The following is a 16,179-nucleotide window of genomic DNA, read 5'->3' on the forward strand; positions in this document are numbered from 1 at the left end:
GAGCACCCATCTTGTTGGGTGCATACAATATAAACAGTGAGTCAGACTTTCTGACTCCCGCCGTTCTTGAAATATATATTTTCAATGCCCGGACCACGTCCAACAACTTGGAATCCTCCAAATCGTTAGTAGCCGCAGGCACCACAATAGGCTGGTTCAGGTGAAACGCTGACACCACCTTAGGCAGAAAATGAGGACGTGTCCGCAGTTCTGCCCTGTCCGTATGGAAAATCAGATATGGGCTCTTATATGATAAAGCCGCCAATTCTGATACTCTCCTGGCTGAAGCCAGGGCCAGTAGCATGGTTACTTTCCATGTAAGATACTTCAACTCCACCGATTTGAGCGGCTCAAACCAATGGGATTTGAGAAAATCCAAGACTACATTAAGATCCCACGGTGCCACTGGGGGCACAACCGGGGGCTGTATATGTAGTACTCCTTTTACAAAAGTCTGGACTTCAGGAACTGAAGCCAATTCTTTCTGGAAGAAAATCGACAGGGCCGAAATTTGAACCTTAATGGACCCCAATTTGAGGCCCATAGACAATCCTGTTTGCAGGAAATGTAGGAATCGACCCAGTTGAAATTCCTCCGTGGGGGCCTTCCTGGCCTCACACCACGCAACATATTTTCTCCAAATGCGGTGATAATGTTGTGCAGTCACCTCCTTCCTGGCTTTTACCAGTGTAGGAATGACCTCTTCCGGAATGCCTTTTTCCCTTAGAATTCGGCGTTCAACCGCCATGCCGTCAAACGCAGCCGCGGTAAGTCTTGGAATAGACACGGTCCCTGCTGAAGCAGGTCCGGTCTTAGAGGTAGAGGCCACGGATCCTCCGTGAGCATCTCTTGAAGTTCCGGGTACCAAGTTCTTCTTGGCCAATCCGGAGCCACTAGTATCGTTCTTACTCCCTTTTGCCGTATAATTCTCAGTACCTTTGGTATGAGAGGCAGAGGAGGGAACACATACACTGACTGGAACACCCACGGTGTTACCAGAGCGTCCACAGCTATTGCCTGAGGGTCTCTTGACCTGGCGCAATACCTGTCCAGTTTTTTGTTGAGGCGGGACGCCATCATATCCACCATTGGTTTTTCCCAACGGTTCACAATCATGTGGAAGACTTCTGGATGAAGTCCCCACTCTCCCGGGTGTAGATCGTGTCTGCTGAGGAAGTCTGCTTCCCAGTTGTCCACTCCCGGAATGAATACTGCTGACAGTGCTATCACATGATCTTCCGCCCAGCGAAGAATCCTTGCAGCTTCTGCCATTGCTGTCCTGCTTCTTGTGCCGCCCTGTCTGTTTACGTGGGCGACTGCCGTGATGTTGTCCGACTGGATCAACACCGGCTGACCCTGAAGCAGGGGTTTTGCCAGGCTTAGAGCATTGTAAATCGCTCTTAGCTCCAGTATATTTATGTGAAGAGACATCTCCAGGCTTGACCATACTCCCTGGAAGTTTCTTCCCTGTGTGACCGCTCCCCAGCCTCTCAGACTGGCATCCGTGGTCACCAGGACCCAGTCCTGTATGCCGAATCTGCGGCCCTCTAACAGATGAGCACTCTGCAACCACCACAGAAGAGACACCCTTGTCCGTGGCGATAAGGTTATCCGCTGATGCATCTGCAGATGCGATCCGGACCATTTGTCCAGCAGATCCCACTGAAAAGTTTGTGCGTGGAATCTGCCGAATGGAATCGCTTCGTAAGAAGCCACCATCTTTCCCAGGACTCTTGTGCATTGATGCACAGACACTTTCCCTGGTTTTAGGAGGTTCCTGACAAGTTCGGATAACTCCCTGGCTTTCTCCTCCGGAAGAAACACCTTTTTCTGAACCGTGTCCAGAATCATTCCCAGGAACAGCAGACGTGTCGTCGGTGTCAACTGAGATTTTGGAAAATTCAGAATCCACCCGTGTTGTTGCAGCACTAGTTGGGTTAGTGCTACTCCGTCCTCCAGCTGTTCTCTGGACCTTGCCCTTATCAGGAGATCGTCCAAGTAAGGGATAATTAATACGCCTCTTCTTCGCAGAAGAATCATCATTTCGGCCATTACCTTGGTAAAGACCCGAGGTGCCGTGGACAATCCAAACGGCAGCGTCTGAAACTGATAATGACAGTTTTGCACCACGAACCTGAGGTACCCTTGATGTGAAGGGCAAATTGGGACATGCAGGTAAGCATCCTTTATGTCCAGGGACACCATAAAGTCCCCTTCTTCCAGATTCGCTATCACTGCTCTGAGTGACTCCATCTTGAACTTGAATTTTTGTATGTACAGGTTCAAAGATTTCAGATTTAGAATAGGTCTTACCGAGCCGTCCGGCTTCGGTACCACAATAGCGTGGAGTAATACCCCTTTCCCTGTTGTAGGAGGGGTACCTTGACTATCACCTGCTGAGAATACAGCTTGTGAATGGCTTCCAATACCGTCGCCCTGTCTGAGGGAGACGTTGGCAAAGCAGACTTTAGGAACCGGCGAGGGGGAGACTTCTCGAATTCCAACCTGTAACCCTGAGATACTACCTGCAGAATCCAGGGGTCCACCTGTGAGCAAGCCCACTGTGCGCTGAAATTCTTGAGTCGACCCCCCACCGCTCCTGAGTCCGCTTGTAAGGCCCCAGCGTCATGCTGAGGGCTTTGCAGAACCCTGGGAGGGCTTCTGTTCCTGGGCAGGGGCTGCTTGCTGCCCTCTCTTACCCCTTCCTCTGCCCCGAGGCAGATATGACTGTACTTTTGTCCGCTTGTTCTTATAGGACCGAAAGGACTGCGGCTGAAAAGACGGTGTCTTTTTCTGTTGGGAGGGGGTCTGAGGTAAAAAGGTGGATTTTCCGGCAGTTGCCGTGGCCACCAGATCCGATAGACCGACGCCAAATAATTCCTCCCCTTTATACGGCAATACTTCCATATGTCGTTTGGAATCCGCATCACCTGACCACTGTCGCGTCCATAAACTCCTTCTGGCAGATATGGACATCGCATTTACTTTCGATGCCAGAGTGCAAATATCTCTCTGAGCATCTCGCATATAAAGGAAAGCATCCTTTAATTGCTCTATAGTCAATAAAATACTGTCCCTATCCAGGGTATCAATATTTTCAGTCAGGGAATCCAACCAGACGACCCCAGCACTGCACATCCAGGCTGAGGCGATGGCTGGTCGCAGTATAACACCAGTATGTGTGTATATACTTTTTAGGGTAGTTTCCATTCTCCTATCAGCTGGATCCCTGAGGGCGGCCGTATCAGGAGACGGTAACGCCACTTGTTTTGATAAGCGTGTGAGCGCCTTATCCACCCTAGGGGGTGTTTCCCAGCGCGCCCTAACCTCTGGCGGGAAAGGGTATAATGCTAATAACTTTTTTGAAATTAGCATTTTTCTATCTGGGTTAACCCACGCTTCATCACATACATCATTTAATTCCTCTGATTCAGGAAAAACTACAGGTAGTTTTTTCACCCCCCACATAATACCCCTTTTTGTGGTACTTGCAGTATCAGAGATATGCAAAGCCTCCTTCATTGCCGTGATCATATAACGTGTGGCCCTACTTGAAAATACGTTTGTTTCATCACCGTCGACACTAGATTCAGTGTCTGTGTCTGTGTCGACCGACTGAGGTAAAGGGCGCTTTACAGCCCCTGACGGTGTCTGAGACGCCTGGGCAGGTACTAACTGGTTTGCCGGCCGTCTCATGTCGTCAACTGATTTTTGTAATGTGCTGACATTATCACGTAATTCCATAAACAAAGCCATCCATTCCGGTGTCGACTCCCTGGGGGGTGACATCACCATTATCGGCAATTGCTCTGCCTCCACACCAACATCGTCCTCATACATGTCGACACACACGTACCGACACACAGCAGACACACAGGGAATGCTCTTATCGAAGACAGGACCCCACTAGCCCTTTGGGGAGACAGAGGGAGAGTTTGCCAGCACACACCCAAGCGCTATAATATATATGGGAACAACCTTATATAAGTGTTGTTCTTTATAGCAGCTTAAATATATCAAAATATCGCCAAAAAAATGCCCCCCCTCTCTGTTTTACCCTGTGTCTGTAGTGCAGTGCAGGGGAGAGTCCTGGGAGCCTTCCTCACAGCGGAGCTGAGCAGGAAAATGGCGCTGTGTGCTGAGGAGAATAAGCTCCGCCCCCTATTTCGGCGGGCTTTTCTCCCGTAGTTTTAGATAACTGGCATGGGTTAAATACATACATATAGCCTCAATGGCTATATGTGATGTATTCTTTTGCCATAAAGGTATTAAATATTGCTGCCCAGGGCGCCCCCAGCAGCGCCCTGCACCCTCCGTGACCGCTTGGTGTGAAGTGTGTGACAACAATGGCGCACAGCTGCAGTGCTGTGCGCTACCTTCATGAAGACTGAAGAGCCTTCTGCCGCCTGTTTCCGGACCTTCAATCTTCAGCATCTGTAAGGGGGGTCGGCGGCGCGGCTCCGGGACGAACCCCAGGGTGAGACCTGTGTTCCGACTCCCTCTGGAGCTAATGGTGTCCAGTAGCCTAAGAATCCAATCCATCCTGCACGCAGGTGAGTTGAAATTCTCTCCCCTAAGTCCCTCGATGCAGTGAGCCTGTTGCCAGCAGGACTCACTGAAAATAAAAAACCTAAAAACTTTTTCTAAGCAGCTCTTTAGGAGAGCCACCTAGATTGCACCCTGCTCGGACGGGCACAAAAACCTAACTGAGGCTTGGAGGAGGGTCATAGGGGGAGGAGCCAGTACACACCACCTAATCCTAAAGCTTTATTTTTGTGCCCTGTCTCCTGCGGAGCCGCTATTCCCCATGGTCCTGACGGAGTCCCCAGCATCCACTTAGGACGTTAGAGAAATACTCTGATACTCTAGGGCGACGAGATTCCAAAACGTTTGGGAAACCACCGTTCCATCCTATATATCTTTGTGGGATCTATAACTAGTGTCTGTCTGTTCTTCCTCCCCAGATCACTCGTTACTCCACAGCAGAGAGGCCGTTCCTGTGGCCACTATCAGTCTGCTTCCTCCTCTACTGCTGGCAATCACCGTCACTGTCCTCTTCTACCTTTACCGTACCCAGAGGCTCAGACGGAGGTCCAAGTCTTGGCCGGAGAAGCCGGGAGATTATGCTTACAGGTTGTCACCTTCTCTGGTCAGCAGCTCTCAGTGTGACCTAAGTGCTGCCTGCGCCAACAGCTTCAACCACAACACAGAGCTGCTGCCCATCGATCTGGAGCAACGCGTCGGGAAAGGCCGGTTTGCCGAGGTCTGGAGAGCCAAGCTCAAGCACACCCAATCCGGCCACGGCGAGGCCGTGGCGGTCAAGATCTTCCCCTTCCAAGAATACTCTTCCTGGAGAAACGAGATCTGCATTTTCACAGACGCCAACGTGAAGCACGAGAACGTGCTGCAGTTTATCACGGCGGAGGAACGAGGCAGCGGCCTTCAGAAGGAATATTGGATCATCACCGCTTACCATGCCAGGGGCAACCTCAAGGACTATCTGGCCAGCCACGTCCTGAGCTGGGCATCGTTCCTAAAGATGGCCGGCTCCATCGTACGGGGCGTGGCTCATCTGCATAGCGAGTACACCCCGTGTGGCGCCCCCAAGATTGCCATTGCTCACCGGGACATCAAAAGCACCAACATTCTGGTGAAAAGCGAGACTGAGTGTACGCTGTGCGACTTCGGCATAACCTTGCGGCTGGACCCTGCACTTACCGTGGACGCCTTTGCCAACAGTGGACAGGTGAGAAGAAGAATCAGAGGGTGGCAAGCTGTGGCTCAGAGGCTGTAGTGGAACTATAAGTCCCAGCATGTGTTGGCGGGGCATTCTGAGTCTTGTAGTTCTGCAGTTGTTAGAGAGCCACAGGTTGTCTTAGTACCTGCTCTACATAAGATAGATGCTAGTAGATATCACACTGTGATATCAACTATTTCCTTAGTGGGGCCAGATTCTCCTCTTCCCACTGGCTTTTCACTCTGAGGGAAGTATTGAAGAGATCCCATTATAGCAAAGGATCCCAAACCTGGTCCTCAAGACACCCTATTGGTCCAGATTTATAAAATATTCATTTATTAACACCTTGGTAATATCCAGTGCTCCCTAAATTAGTGCTTGTGTCCCACTTCTCAATATCGTCCATTCATGGCTGTGGGCTGACCTAGACCATGACGAACTCTCAGAGTCAAAGGACTACCAACCGCAACTATGTTTACTATGTAATGCATGATGATAAATACATTACATTATTATTATTATTTTTTTTTGGCATGAAGTTAATATGTAATGGAGTATTTCTACCGCCTTCTAGCAAGCAATAAAAAGACACATCCCACAGATGTTGGACAAATGGCATCCGACTTAAGCCAACACACGAGTACCAGGAAAGCATTAGTTATTCATTGCAAAAGTCGCAGTGACATCATTATCAATGAATGCTTGTTACCTATGAGACTGCAAGTCTCACTCTGCAATGTCTCAAAATTATGCAGAATACAGCCCATATAAGACATAAACCAGCATTAGATATGAAATATTGGCCATAGTCTTTTTGTTCTGCTTAAGATAATGCCTTTGGCCAGGTTTTTAGTTGTTTATATCCACATTTTACATGATAAACTGCTACAGAAGACATTGAGTTACTCAGATTATGTATTGCTGTAAATACTGCCGGACATTTCCAAGTAAATGAGGTGAGAAGGTGTTTCATGAATGACAATGTATTCCGCAGGTTGGGACGGCACGCTACATGGCTCCGGAAGTTCTGGAATCCAGGGTTAACCTGGAAGATTTAGAGTCCTTTAAGCAGATGGACGTCTACTCGCTGGCGTTAGTATTGTGGGAGATGGCTTCCAGGTGTGAGGCTATCGGAGGTGAGGGTTCCCTAATTATCCTTACACAGTGACTATACACTGCTGCGTCCGTAAAGCTACAACATCTTACGGTATCCAGTCCCTAGGTCGACAGGGTCTCTAGGCTGACATGTTTTAGGGCGACAGGTCAAAAGGTCGACATGGGTTTTTTAAAAATAAATACCTTTTTGGAACTTTTTCATACTTTACGATCCACGTGGACTACGATTGGGAATGGTAATCTGTGCTGAGCGTAGTGAGCCATGCAAGGGGACACGGTGCACTAATTGGGATTCCCGCTCACTGTACGGAGAAAACGACACCCAAAAAGTTTTAAAAAAAACCTGATGTCGCTATTTTGACCTATCGACATAGACCACCCCCCATCTTACATAGCACGGTGTTCATATTATAACGTCAACAGGAATTGTATAACACTACCAATGTAAGCAATAGGTGAAAAAAAAATCTACTCTTTAGAGCAGTCGTTCCCAATCTCGGTCCTCAGGCACACTAGCAGTCCAGGTTTTCGTGATATCCAGGCTTCAGCACAGATGGCTAAATCATAATAACTGGGGTACAGGTTGAGTATCCCTTATCCAAAATGCTTGGGACCAGAGGTATTTTGGATATCGGATTATTCCGTATTTTGGAATAATTGCATACCATAATGGGATATCATGGTGATGGGACCCAAGTCTAAGCACAGAATGCATTTATGGTTCATATACACCTTATACACACAGCCTGAAGGACATTTTAGCCAATATTTTTAACAACTTTGTGCATTAAACAAAGTGTGTGTACATTCACACAATTCATTTATGTTTTATATACACCTTATACACACAGCCTGAAGGTCATTTAATACAATATTTTTAATTATTTTGTGTATTAAACAAGGTTTGAGTACATTGAGCCATCAGAAAACAAAGGTTTCACTATCTCACTCTCACTCAAAAAATTCCGTATTTCGGAATATTCCGTATTTCGGAATATTTGGATATGGGATACTCAACCTGTACTAATTAAGCAACGGCTGGCAGAGCGCGCAGCAGAGGATGTGCAGTCGTGGAGTAAAACAACATTCCGGCAGCAACATTAACGAGAGGACAATCTGTGCAGAGATATGATATAGGGGAGACTTATCAAAACTTGGAGAGCGTTAAAGTAGAGAGTGAGAAAGTTCCAACCAACCAGCTGCTGTCATTTTTTTCAAACAGAGCCTGTAACATGGCAGTGAGGAGCTGATTGGCTGAGACTCTCTCTCTCTCTCCATACTTTGATAAATCTCCCCCTATAGTCCAGAACATGATGGGTACACCTGGACATCATGGATTGGTGCTAAAGTTGAACAAACACCTTGTTTGCGGAACGTATTGTGCTGCTTCTCGCACGGTGCATGCTCCGGAACACAGTGCAGGCGTAGTGTTAGAGGGCGGTGATAGCACAAGATGCGTACAGCTCTGCATGCAGCCACATATGCGCAGATTTTCTGTGCACGCAGTTCAGCCGCAGCATCCGCCAGATTTATCCCAACTTTGCAGCAGGCCCATTGTTTCATTTAGAGATGTTGGGTAAATGATAAAGCAGGATAACGCACAACGGGGCTTGAAGGTGAGTGGAAGGTTACCCCAATACAATGAGCCTGGGACGTAAGGCTGATGATGGGACTGCGGGAATTTCCAGGACATTAAGATCAGGGGATAGGGGCATATAGCAATGCAGAATAGGGGGGGGGGCAGGGTGTAGCATTCGCTATGTACAGGGGAGCAATGAGTGAGTACATAGAGAAACAGGATGAGGTGAGGGACTGAAACAAAATGTAACTGACCAAGGAAAAAGAGAAATAACAGAGAGAGAAACCCAACGTCAGATTATAATCAGCAGGTTCTAGACACCCATCATCCAATGTTATCAATCTGTAATAACAATATAATTAACTCTACAATACGTATCTGCGCATCTTGCAGAGGTGAAGAACTACGAGCTGCCCTTTGGGTCCATGATGCAGGAGGAGCCGTGCTTGGAGACCATACGGGATGTGGTGCTACACGGAAAGGGGCGACCGGACCTTCCAGACACCTGGAGGAGGCATCCGGTAAGCCGCACGTGGTTTGGGAAGTGCGCTATGAAATGCCATAAAATGTAATAAAAAGACAAAGGGTAATACTTATTAATCTACCTATATATAAAGCTGATGAGTGATAAAAATGACGTCATGTAATGACCCCTCCCAGCAGTGTCAGTGATGTCACTTCTGGTGGGGGGGGGGGGGGGATATGTATGTAGTCAGATAGATCTCTGCATTCACACAACTATGAATAGCCCGCAATTCCACATACACACTCGCGACACTCTCTATGTGTGAACGCCAAGTTGTCAACCAGTTCCAGCCACTCAGCCGCAAGTGGAGATGAGGCTCAGACTCAAATGACTCAGCTGCACGCGCGGTGCGAAGAATCGCAACATCTGTCCTCAACACGGAGCTGTGCGTAACACCGAATCTGGCCTTCAGAGTTGTCTAGCAAATGATAACAGGAGGATCAAGTTTACTCCTTAGTTCTGGATATCATATAGGGAACCCAATAGCAGTGGCCCCCAGGCCAGTTTCTCCAGCTGACCGACAGGGTCTAGGCCGAGACTGGGAGGATGGGCTCCTAAATAGATAATAAAGGCGAAGGTCAGGATCACAAGCAAAACAAACCGAGCAGTTAATTAAGTGCAAGACGCCCAGACAGCCACCAGTATACGCCCTGCAGCTCAGGCCTACAGTGGCTCAATTACCATGAGAAGCATTCGTCACATGATGACACTATCGCGGTTCCGTTACCGGGCACGCAAGGTGAGCAGGAACAGAGCACTTGGGCTGGCACAACGGTAAAAGGTTAATGAATCAGATTGGCTGTGCGCTTGTGCGGTATATGGCTATATCTGTGCTACCAGAGCTAACAGATGGTTATCCAATTGTACTGAAATGCGGCCATCTACAAAACACATGGGGGCATATTCAGCTGTGGGCTATTCAATTGAAAGAGAGAAAATGAGCCGTGGTGACTTCATCTTTTGTCTCGCACCCCCGAGCAAATCTGATTTTTCCTAAAATCGTTATTTTTAGGAAAAATCATCAAGACTAGCTTGGGCATCCCCCCCACCCCACACACACTGACTAAATAAGTAATTGGAAGTTTCCAATGATCTTAATTATTTCTTAATTGCTCACCTTCTGAAGCAGTATCCCCTTCCTCCAGCCTGTCAGGATCCAGTCTCCTTCAACAGCGTGTGTGTGGTAAGTATGTGCCAGACCTCTGTGACCGCATCAGGTAGGTAGGTGTGTGTGTGCCCCCCGTGTGGGTCCAGAGGCAGCGGCAGCAGGGAGAACTACATCTCCCAGCATCCTCCTCTGCAGTAGCGAGACATAGGGGAGACGGCCGGGAGCAGTGGAGACCTATGTACCGGCTCGAACACACAGGTAAGTATCAGACTTCTTTTTCTCACCCTGTGGAGATTTTGGCTGCAAGAAAACCCCAAGACCAATTCTTTAAATTGGATATCGCGGGTATAGGGAGCTCACACACCCTCGGTAATCCAAAACTGGGTGCAAGGTCCGCAAGGTTTTCTTGCGGCCAAAGCCTCACCCCAAATTGGATACTCCCCATAGGGGGGAGATGTATCAAGGCTGCTAAAGTGTGGCAAAGTTGTCCAGAGCAACCAATCAGGTTCAAGCTAGCCTTTATAAAGTACATTCTATAAAATGATAGGTAGAATCTGATTGGTCGCTTTGGACAACTTCTCCATTCTTTAGCAGGCTTGATACCTCACCCCCCGAATTCCTAAGTGGTCATTGTGAGGTGACGCCATCTAGTCACAGGGATGATGTGAATCCTTTGTTCAAGAAAAGTCTTTTAGTTTTGCTACAATTCCTGTGAGACTGTAATAATGTATCATCTTACATCTCCCTCCAGGGTATGGACGTCCTGTGTGACACAATCACAGAGTGCTGGGACCACGACCCCGAGGCCCGCCTAACTGCGCCATGCGTGGCCGAACGCTTCAACCTAATGGAGCAAATGGACTGCGACTGCATCAGTATACACAGTAACACAGTGTACTATGTCAGCCAGTGATCAGACTGTTACCAGGGAACATCCGTCCTGTCTGGCTGAGCTTGCTACGGAGTGGATGGACTGCATTAGTATACGCAGTAACACAGTGTACTATGTCAGCCAGTGATCAGACTGTTACCAGGGAACATCCGTCCTGTCTGGCTGAGCTTGCTACGGAGTGGATGGACTGCATTAGTATACGCAGTAACACAGTGTACTATGTCAGCCAGTGATCAGACTGTTACCAGGGAACATCCGTCCTGTCTGGCTGAGCTTGCTACGGAGTGGATGGACTGCGACTGCATCAGTATACGCAGTAACACAGTGTACTATGTCAGCCAGTGATCAGACTGTTACCAGGGAACATCCGTCCTGTCTGGCTGAGCTTGCTACGGAGTGGATGGACTGCGACTGCATCAGTATACGCAGTAACACAGTGTACTATGTCAGCCAGTGATCAGACTGTTACCAGGGAACATCCGTCCTGTCTGGCTGAGCTTGCTACGGAGTGGATGGACTGTGACTGCATCAGTATACGTAGTAACACAGTGTACTATGTCAGCCAGTGATCAGACTGTTACCAGGGAACATCCGTCCTGTCTGGCTGAGCTTGCTACGGAGTGGATGGACTGCGACTGCATCAGTATACGCAGTAACACAGTGTACTATGTCAGCCAGTGATCAGACTGTTACCAGGGAACATCCGTCCTGTCTGGCTGAGCTTGCTACGGAGTGGATGGACTGTGACTGCATCAGTATACGTAGTAACACAGTGTACTATGTCAGCCAGTGATCAGACTGTTACCAGGGAACATCCGTCCTGTCTGGCTGAGCTTGCTACGGAGTGGATGGACTGTGACTGCATCAGTATACGTAGTAACACAGTGTACTATGTCAGCCAGTGATCAGACTGTTACCAGGGAACATCCGTCCTGTCTGGCTGAGCTTGCTACGGAGTGGATGGACTGTGACTGCATCAGTATACGCAGTAGCACGGTGTACTATGTCAGCCAGTAATAAGACTGTTACCAATAACATCCGTCCTGACTGAGCTTGCTATGGAGCAGATGGACTGTGACTGCATCAGTATACGCAGTAACACGGTGTACTAGGTCAGCCAGTAATAAGACTGTTACCAGGTCCCGTCTGGCTGAGCTTGCTCTCAGCTCACCTGTGGGGAAGCAGGAGGTACGAGAACATGAATTGTATCATTGATTTGACCTGGACTCATGTTGTTAGTCCTGGCAATGAGGAAGAAGCAGCAGAGGGGGCAGGGAAGGATCTCTATGTGGCACACAGCACATGTTTGGACCCGGCCTTCACACTGATGCTGGGAACACACTAGACGAAATAGTGGATGATGTGCGCGATTCCGACACATGGCTCATGATATCGTCTAGTGTGTACGCACCATGTCACTAAAGCTGAGTGGCGTGTAGTTCCCCAGCAGCTGGAGGCAGACTCAGAGGAAAGACAGGGTGGCAGTCCGCACCTCCAGTCACATCACCCTTCAGTTTTCATTTCCGACTGACTCCTACAAATAAACCATAATCCTGACCTGCAGAAGTTTCTGGGAGTAACAATGTGCACGCATACATACATTTATATACATTTATAGCACAGCGATGCCGTACCTTCTTAGTAGTACCAGTAAGATGAGAGCGGGATAACGAGGGATGGTGAGAGCGGGATAACACGGGATGGAAAACACGGGACGGCGAGAGCGGGATGACGCGGGGAGGGGCGAGAGCGGGATGACGCAGGGAGGGGCGAGAGCGGGATGACGCGGGGAGGGGCGAGAGCGGGATGACGCGGGGAGGGGCGAGAGCGGGATGACGCGGGGAGGGGCAAGAGCGGGATGACGCGGGGAGGGGCAAGAGCGGGATGACGCGGGGAGGGGCAAGAGCGGGATGACGCGGGGAGGGGCAAGAGCGGGATGACGCGGGGAGGGGCAAGAGCGGGATGACGCGGGGAGGGGCAAGAGCGGGATGACGCGGGGAGGGGCGAGAGCGGGATGATGCGGGGAGGCGAGAGAGCGGGATAACACGGGGAGGTGAGAGCGGGATAACACGGGAAGGCGAGAGAGGGGGATAACACGGGAAGGCGAGAGAGCGGGATAACATGGGGAGGTGAGAGCGGGATAACACGGGGAGGTGAGAGCGGGATAACACGGGAAGGCGAGAGAGCGGGATAACATGGGAAGGTGAGAGCTGGATAACATGGGGAGGTGAGAGCGGGATAACATGGGGAGGTGAGAGCGGGATAACACGGGAAGGCGAAAGAGCGGGATAACATGGGAAGGTGAGAGCTGGATAACATGGGGAGGTGAGAGCGGGATAACATGGGGAGGTGAGAGCGGGATAACACGGGAAGGCGAAAGAGCGGGATAACATGGGGAGGTGAGAGCGGTATAACATGGGGAGGTGAGAGCGGGATAACACGGGAAGGCGAGAGCGGGATAACACGGGAAGGCGAGAGAGGGGGATAACACGGGAAGGCGAGAGAGCGGGATAACATGGGGAGGTGAGAGCGGGATAACACGGGGAGGTGAGAGCGGGATAACACGGGAAGGCGAGAGAGCGGGATAACATGGGAAGGTGAGAGCTGGATAACATGGGGAGGTGAGAGCGGGATAACATGGGGAGGTGAGAGCGGGATAACACGGGAAGGCGAAAGAGCGGGATAACATGGGGAGGTGAGAGCGGGATAACATGGGGAGGTGAGAGCGGGATAACGCAGGAAGGTTCCTGTGAGACAGATTTTCTCTCCTGCAATAAACCCTTCAGTGTCTATAAAGCCTGGAGAAGACACACACAAAGCCAGGTAACACACCTGCATTTCCTATACTGCTACCAGACGCACAAACGGCACCTATAACCCTCTATAGATAGCAGAGGTAGACAATTTATGGGTTGTATGAGAATGTATGAGAATGAGCTGACGGGGGGACCAGTGAGATGCAGGGATATCAGAATGCAGCAATATTAATAATCATTTACACTGGTAACCACCTGCTGGTATATAGTAGTTGCCACATCTATGAAGCTTAGAAGGACAGCCGGACGTAGAAGACTGACGCAGGCTGACTTGTGTCTACCAGTTATCAAGGTCGTTAATGGTACCCAGTTCTCGTAGTCCCTCCCCAGTCTCTACGTCCCCTCTGTAATCTGGACCTTACATTCGGTTTGGGAACTACAATAATGCCGCCAGTTGCAGCGTAATGTTACTACCACACCCTCCCGTTATTGGGCGATATCTGCATTGAATCTCTGCGGTATACAGGCATGTGACCAGTCAGAGCCAATGTACTGAGAGCTGGCAGGGCGATGATGTCACAGGATGGATCTCAGGTGTGCAGTGAGCATGCTCCTGCCAGCACATGGGCTGTTCCCACTCACTAATGCTCATGAATATTCATAGCTGCCGAGATGACGGACAGCTCCCTGCAGGAAGAAAACACAATGTATCACACAGTAACAGTAACATGATATGTTGTCCGTTCACACAACCCCTGCGGCACTTTAAGTTTAAGCTGGTGCCTCACAAGCATTTACGTAGCCCTAGAAAACATTATATTCCCCCCCCCACCCCCCCAATCACAGTAGTTTTCACCCTCCCCCCCCCCCCCACACACTTTTTTCCCCACCCCGCTCCCAGAAATGACAAAATCGAGTGACAATTTACATTTTATTCTCAGTTCTCCCAATACACAGCTGGCGGGATGTCTGTTTTCCCACAGCAAAGGGGAGACGTGTGCACGGAACAGACACCGCAACTCCGGCCTCGCTGCTCCGGCACCCGACACGCCAGACGAGGGGAGACACGTGGAGCCGGGTGTTTCTTTATCACACAGTTCAGCTTTACACACACTTGATTGGAAGACGACATTCAGAAGAGAGAATAAGGCACCACTCGCAGAGCGCGCAGCTTCTGTACACGCACAATTAGCGGCATCCAGGATCCAGCCGGCCAGAAACGTTACTGCAGAAACCGCACTGCCAGGTGGTCAGCATCTACCTGAATTTGCTTTGTAACGCCTGACTGCGCCCGTAGCGCCCCCAATCCAGGTTATGGCGCAGCCAGGCCTTTTCCAGCTTCTCGCCAATCAGAACTTGTTTTATTTTAGTGACGAATATAAATATTGCTGAAGACGGGTTAGTATGCCATCACGATTAAACCAGACAGGGAAGGAGCAGGACCTTGCTGCCGAATCGTAGCTGGCTGGAACGCGCGTCACAAAAATTTACTGCGACCTCTAGCGCACAGCTCAGCGGTTTAATGCACTTCAAAAAGAAAATCGTGTTTCATTCTGTCGACACACATTTCCCAAAGTAGTTCCTTTCCCCGGCGCAGGGGCCGAAGTCCGTAAGTGCAGGGAAAGGGTTAAACCTTCTGCGAGAATTTGTCAAAAACAATAAAATATCAGCCCAAAACAAAAGCAGATTTTCTGTTGCATCCTGTGCGGCCCACAGTCTCCAAACCACAGATGTGGCCTATTTCCTGATCCGCCGAGAGGCCAAGAAGCTGGAAAATACTGGAGGCCTCACGTGGGGGTGGGCAGGGGGGAGCTGCCGCCTTTCATCCACCCTAGCAGCGGCAAAGGAGAACTGCAGCCCAGAGAATGATGAAATCAAAACAGGCAAATTAATACTGCATGGAGCGCTGGGCAGGTTCACGGGAGGTCAGTGCTGTAGCAGAGAGAAGACGTCTCTCCGTGTGGACTGAAGGCATCCTGAGTGTCTGAGTTTAGGAAGATCAGAGCAAGAGGTGACGAAACAGGTTAATACTGATCCATAATTATGACGCTCTCTCTCTGCACCCTGTGGAGCCCACCCGGGGGTGCAGCATCCACCCTTCAGAGTCTCTCAGGCTGTAGTTACAGGGAAGAGCTTGAGTTTTTCCACAAAGGTTTGTTGTAGACCCACCCGTCGCCCTGCAAGGGTGAGAAAACAGTTACCGTCTCTCCTGGGGGCAAAGTAAAGGTAGTGTCCAATTTATTTGTGAAACTACGTTCCCTATCCCTGATACTTTGGAGGGACCCCTGTACAACAGGTTCCCGACACATAGTGTGGACCTCCTTAATGGTCTAGTACACGCCTAGCCAACTAGTGGCTCTCCAGCTGTTGTAAGACTACAAGTCCCAGCATGCTTTACTAGGTGATCATGGGAGAGTATGCTGGGAAAGTGTAATTTATGGCCATTTGTAATGTTCACAGTAGCA

The 16,179-nt window shown here is 49.6% G+C and overlaps 2 protein-coding genes across 3 annotated transcripts in view; one reads left to right on the top strand and one right to left on the bottom strand.

Moving 5' to 3' along the window:
- LOC134944203 (TGF-beta receptor type-2-like) overlaps positions 1-12,679 on the top strand; it is a 42,972-nt gene extending 30,293 nt beyond the window's left edge. For both annotated transcript variants that reach the window (XM_063932783.1, XM_063932784.1), the window contains exons 4-7: positions 4,965-5,746; positions 6,732-6,873; positions 8,826-8,953; positions 10,818-12,679. In XM_063932783.1, coding sequence (XP_063788853.1) covers positions 4,965-5,746; positions 6,732-6,873; positions 8,826-8,953; positions 10,818-10,979 — 1,214 coding nt within the window. In that variant the 3' untranslated portion in view covers positions 10,980-12,679. The remainder of the gene's footprint in view (positions 1-4,964; positions 5,747-6,731; positions 6,874-8,825; positions 8,954-10,817) is intronic.
- A 1,952-nt stretch (positions 12,680-14,631) lies between these two features.
- Positions 14,632-16,179, bottom strand: part of OSBPL11 (oxysterol binding protein like 11) — an 87,536-nt gene continuing 85,988 nt past the window's right edge. The window contains exon 13 of the mRNA XM_063932782.1: positions 14,632-15,891. Within this exon, the coding sequence (XP_063788852.1) occupies positions 15,835-15,891 (57 nt within the window). The 3' untranslated portion in view covers positions 14,632-15,834. The remainder of the gene's footprint in view (positions 15,892-16,179) is intronic.

This window comes from Pseudophryne corroboree, chromosome 7 (assembly GCF_028390025.1).
Source record: "Pseudophryne corroboree isolate aPseCor3 chromosome 7, aPseCor3.hap2, whole genome shotgun sequence".
In the NCBI taxonomy this organism is placed as follows: domain Eukaryota; kingdom Metazoa; phylum Chordata; class Amphibia; order Anura; family Myobatrachidae; genus Pseudophryne; species Pseudophryne corroboree.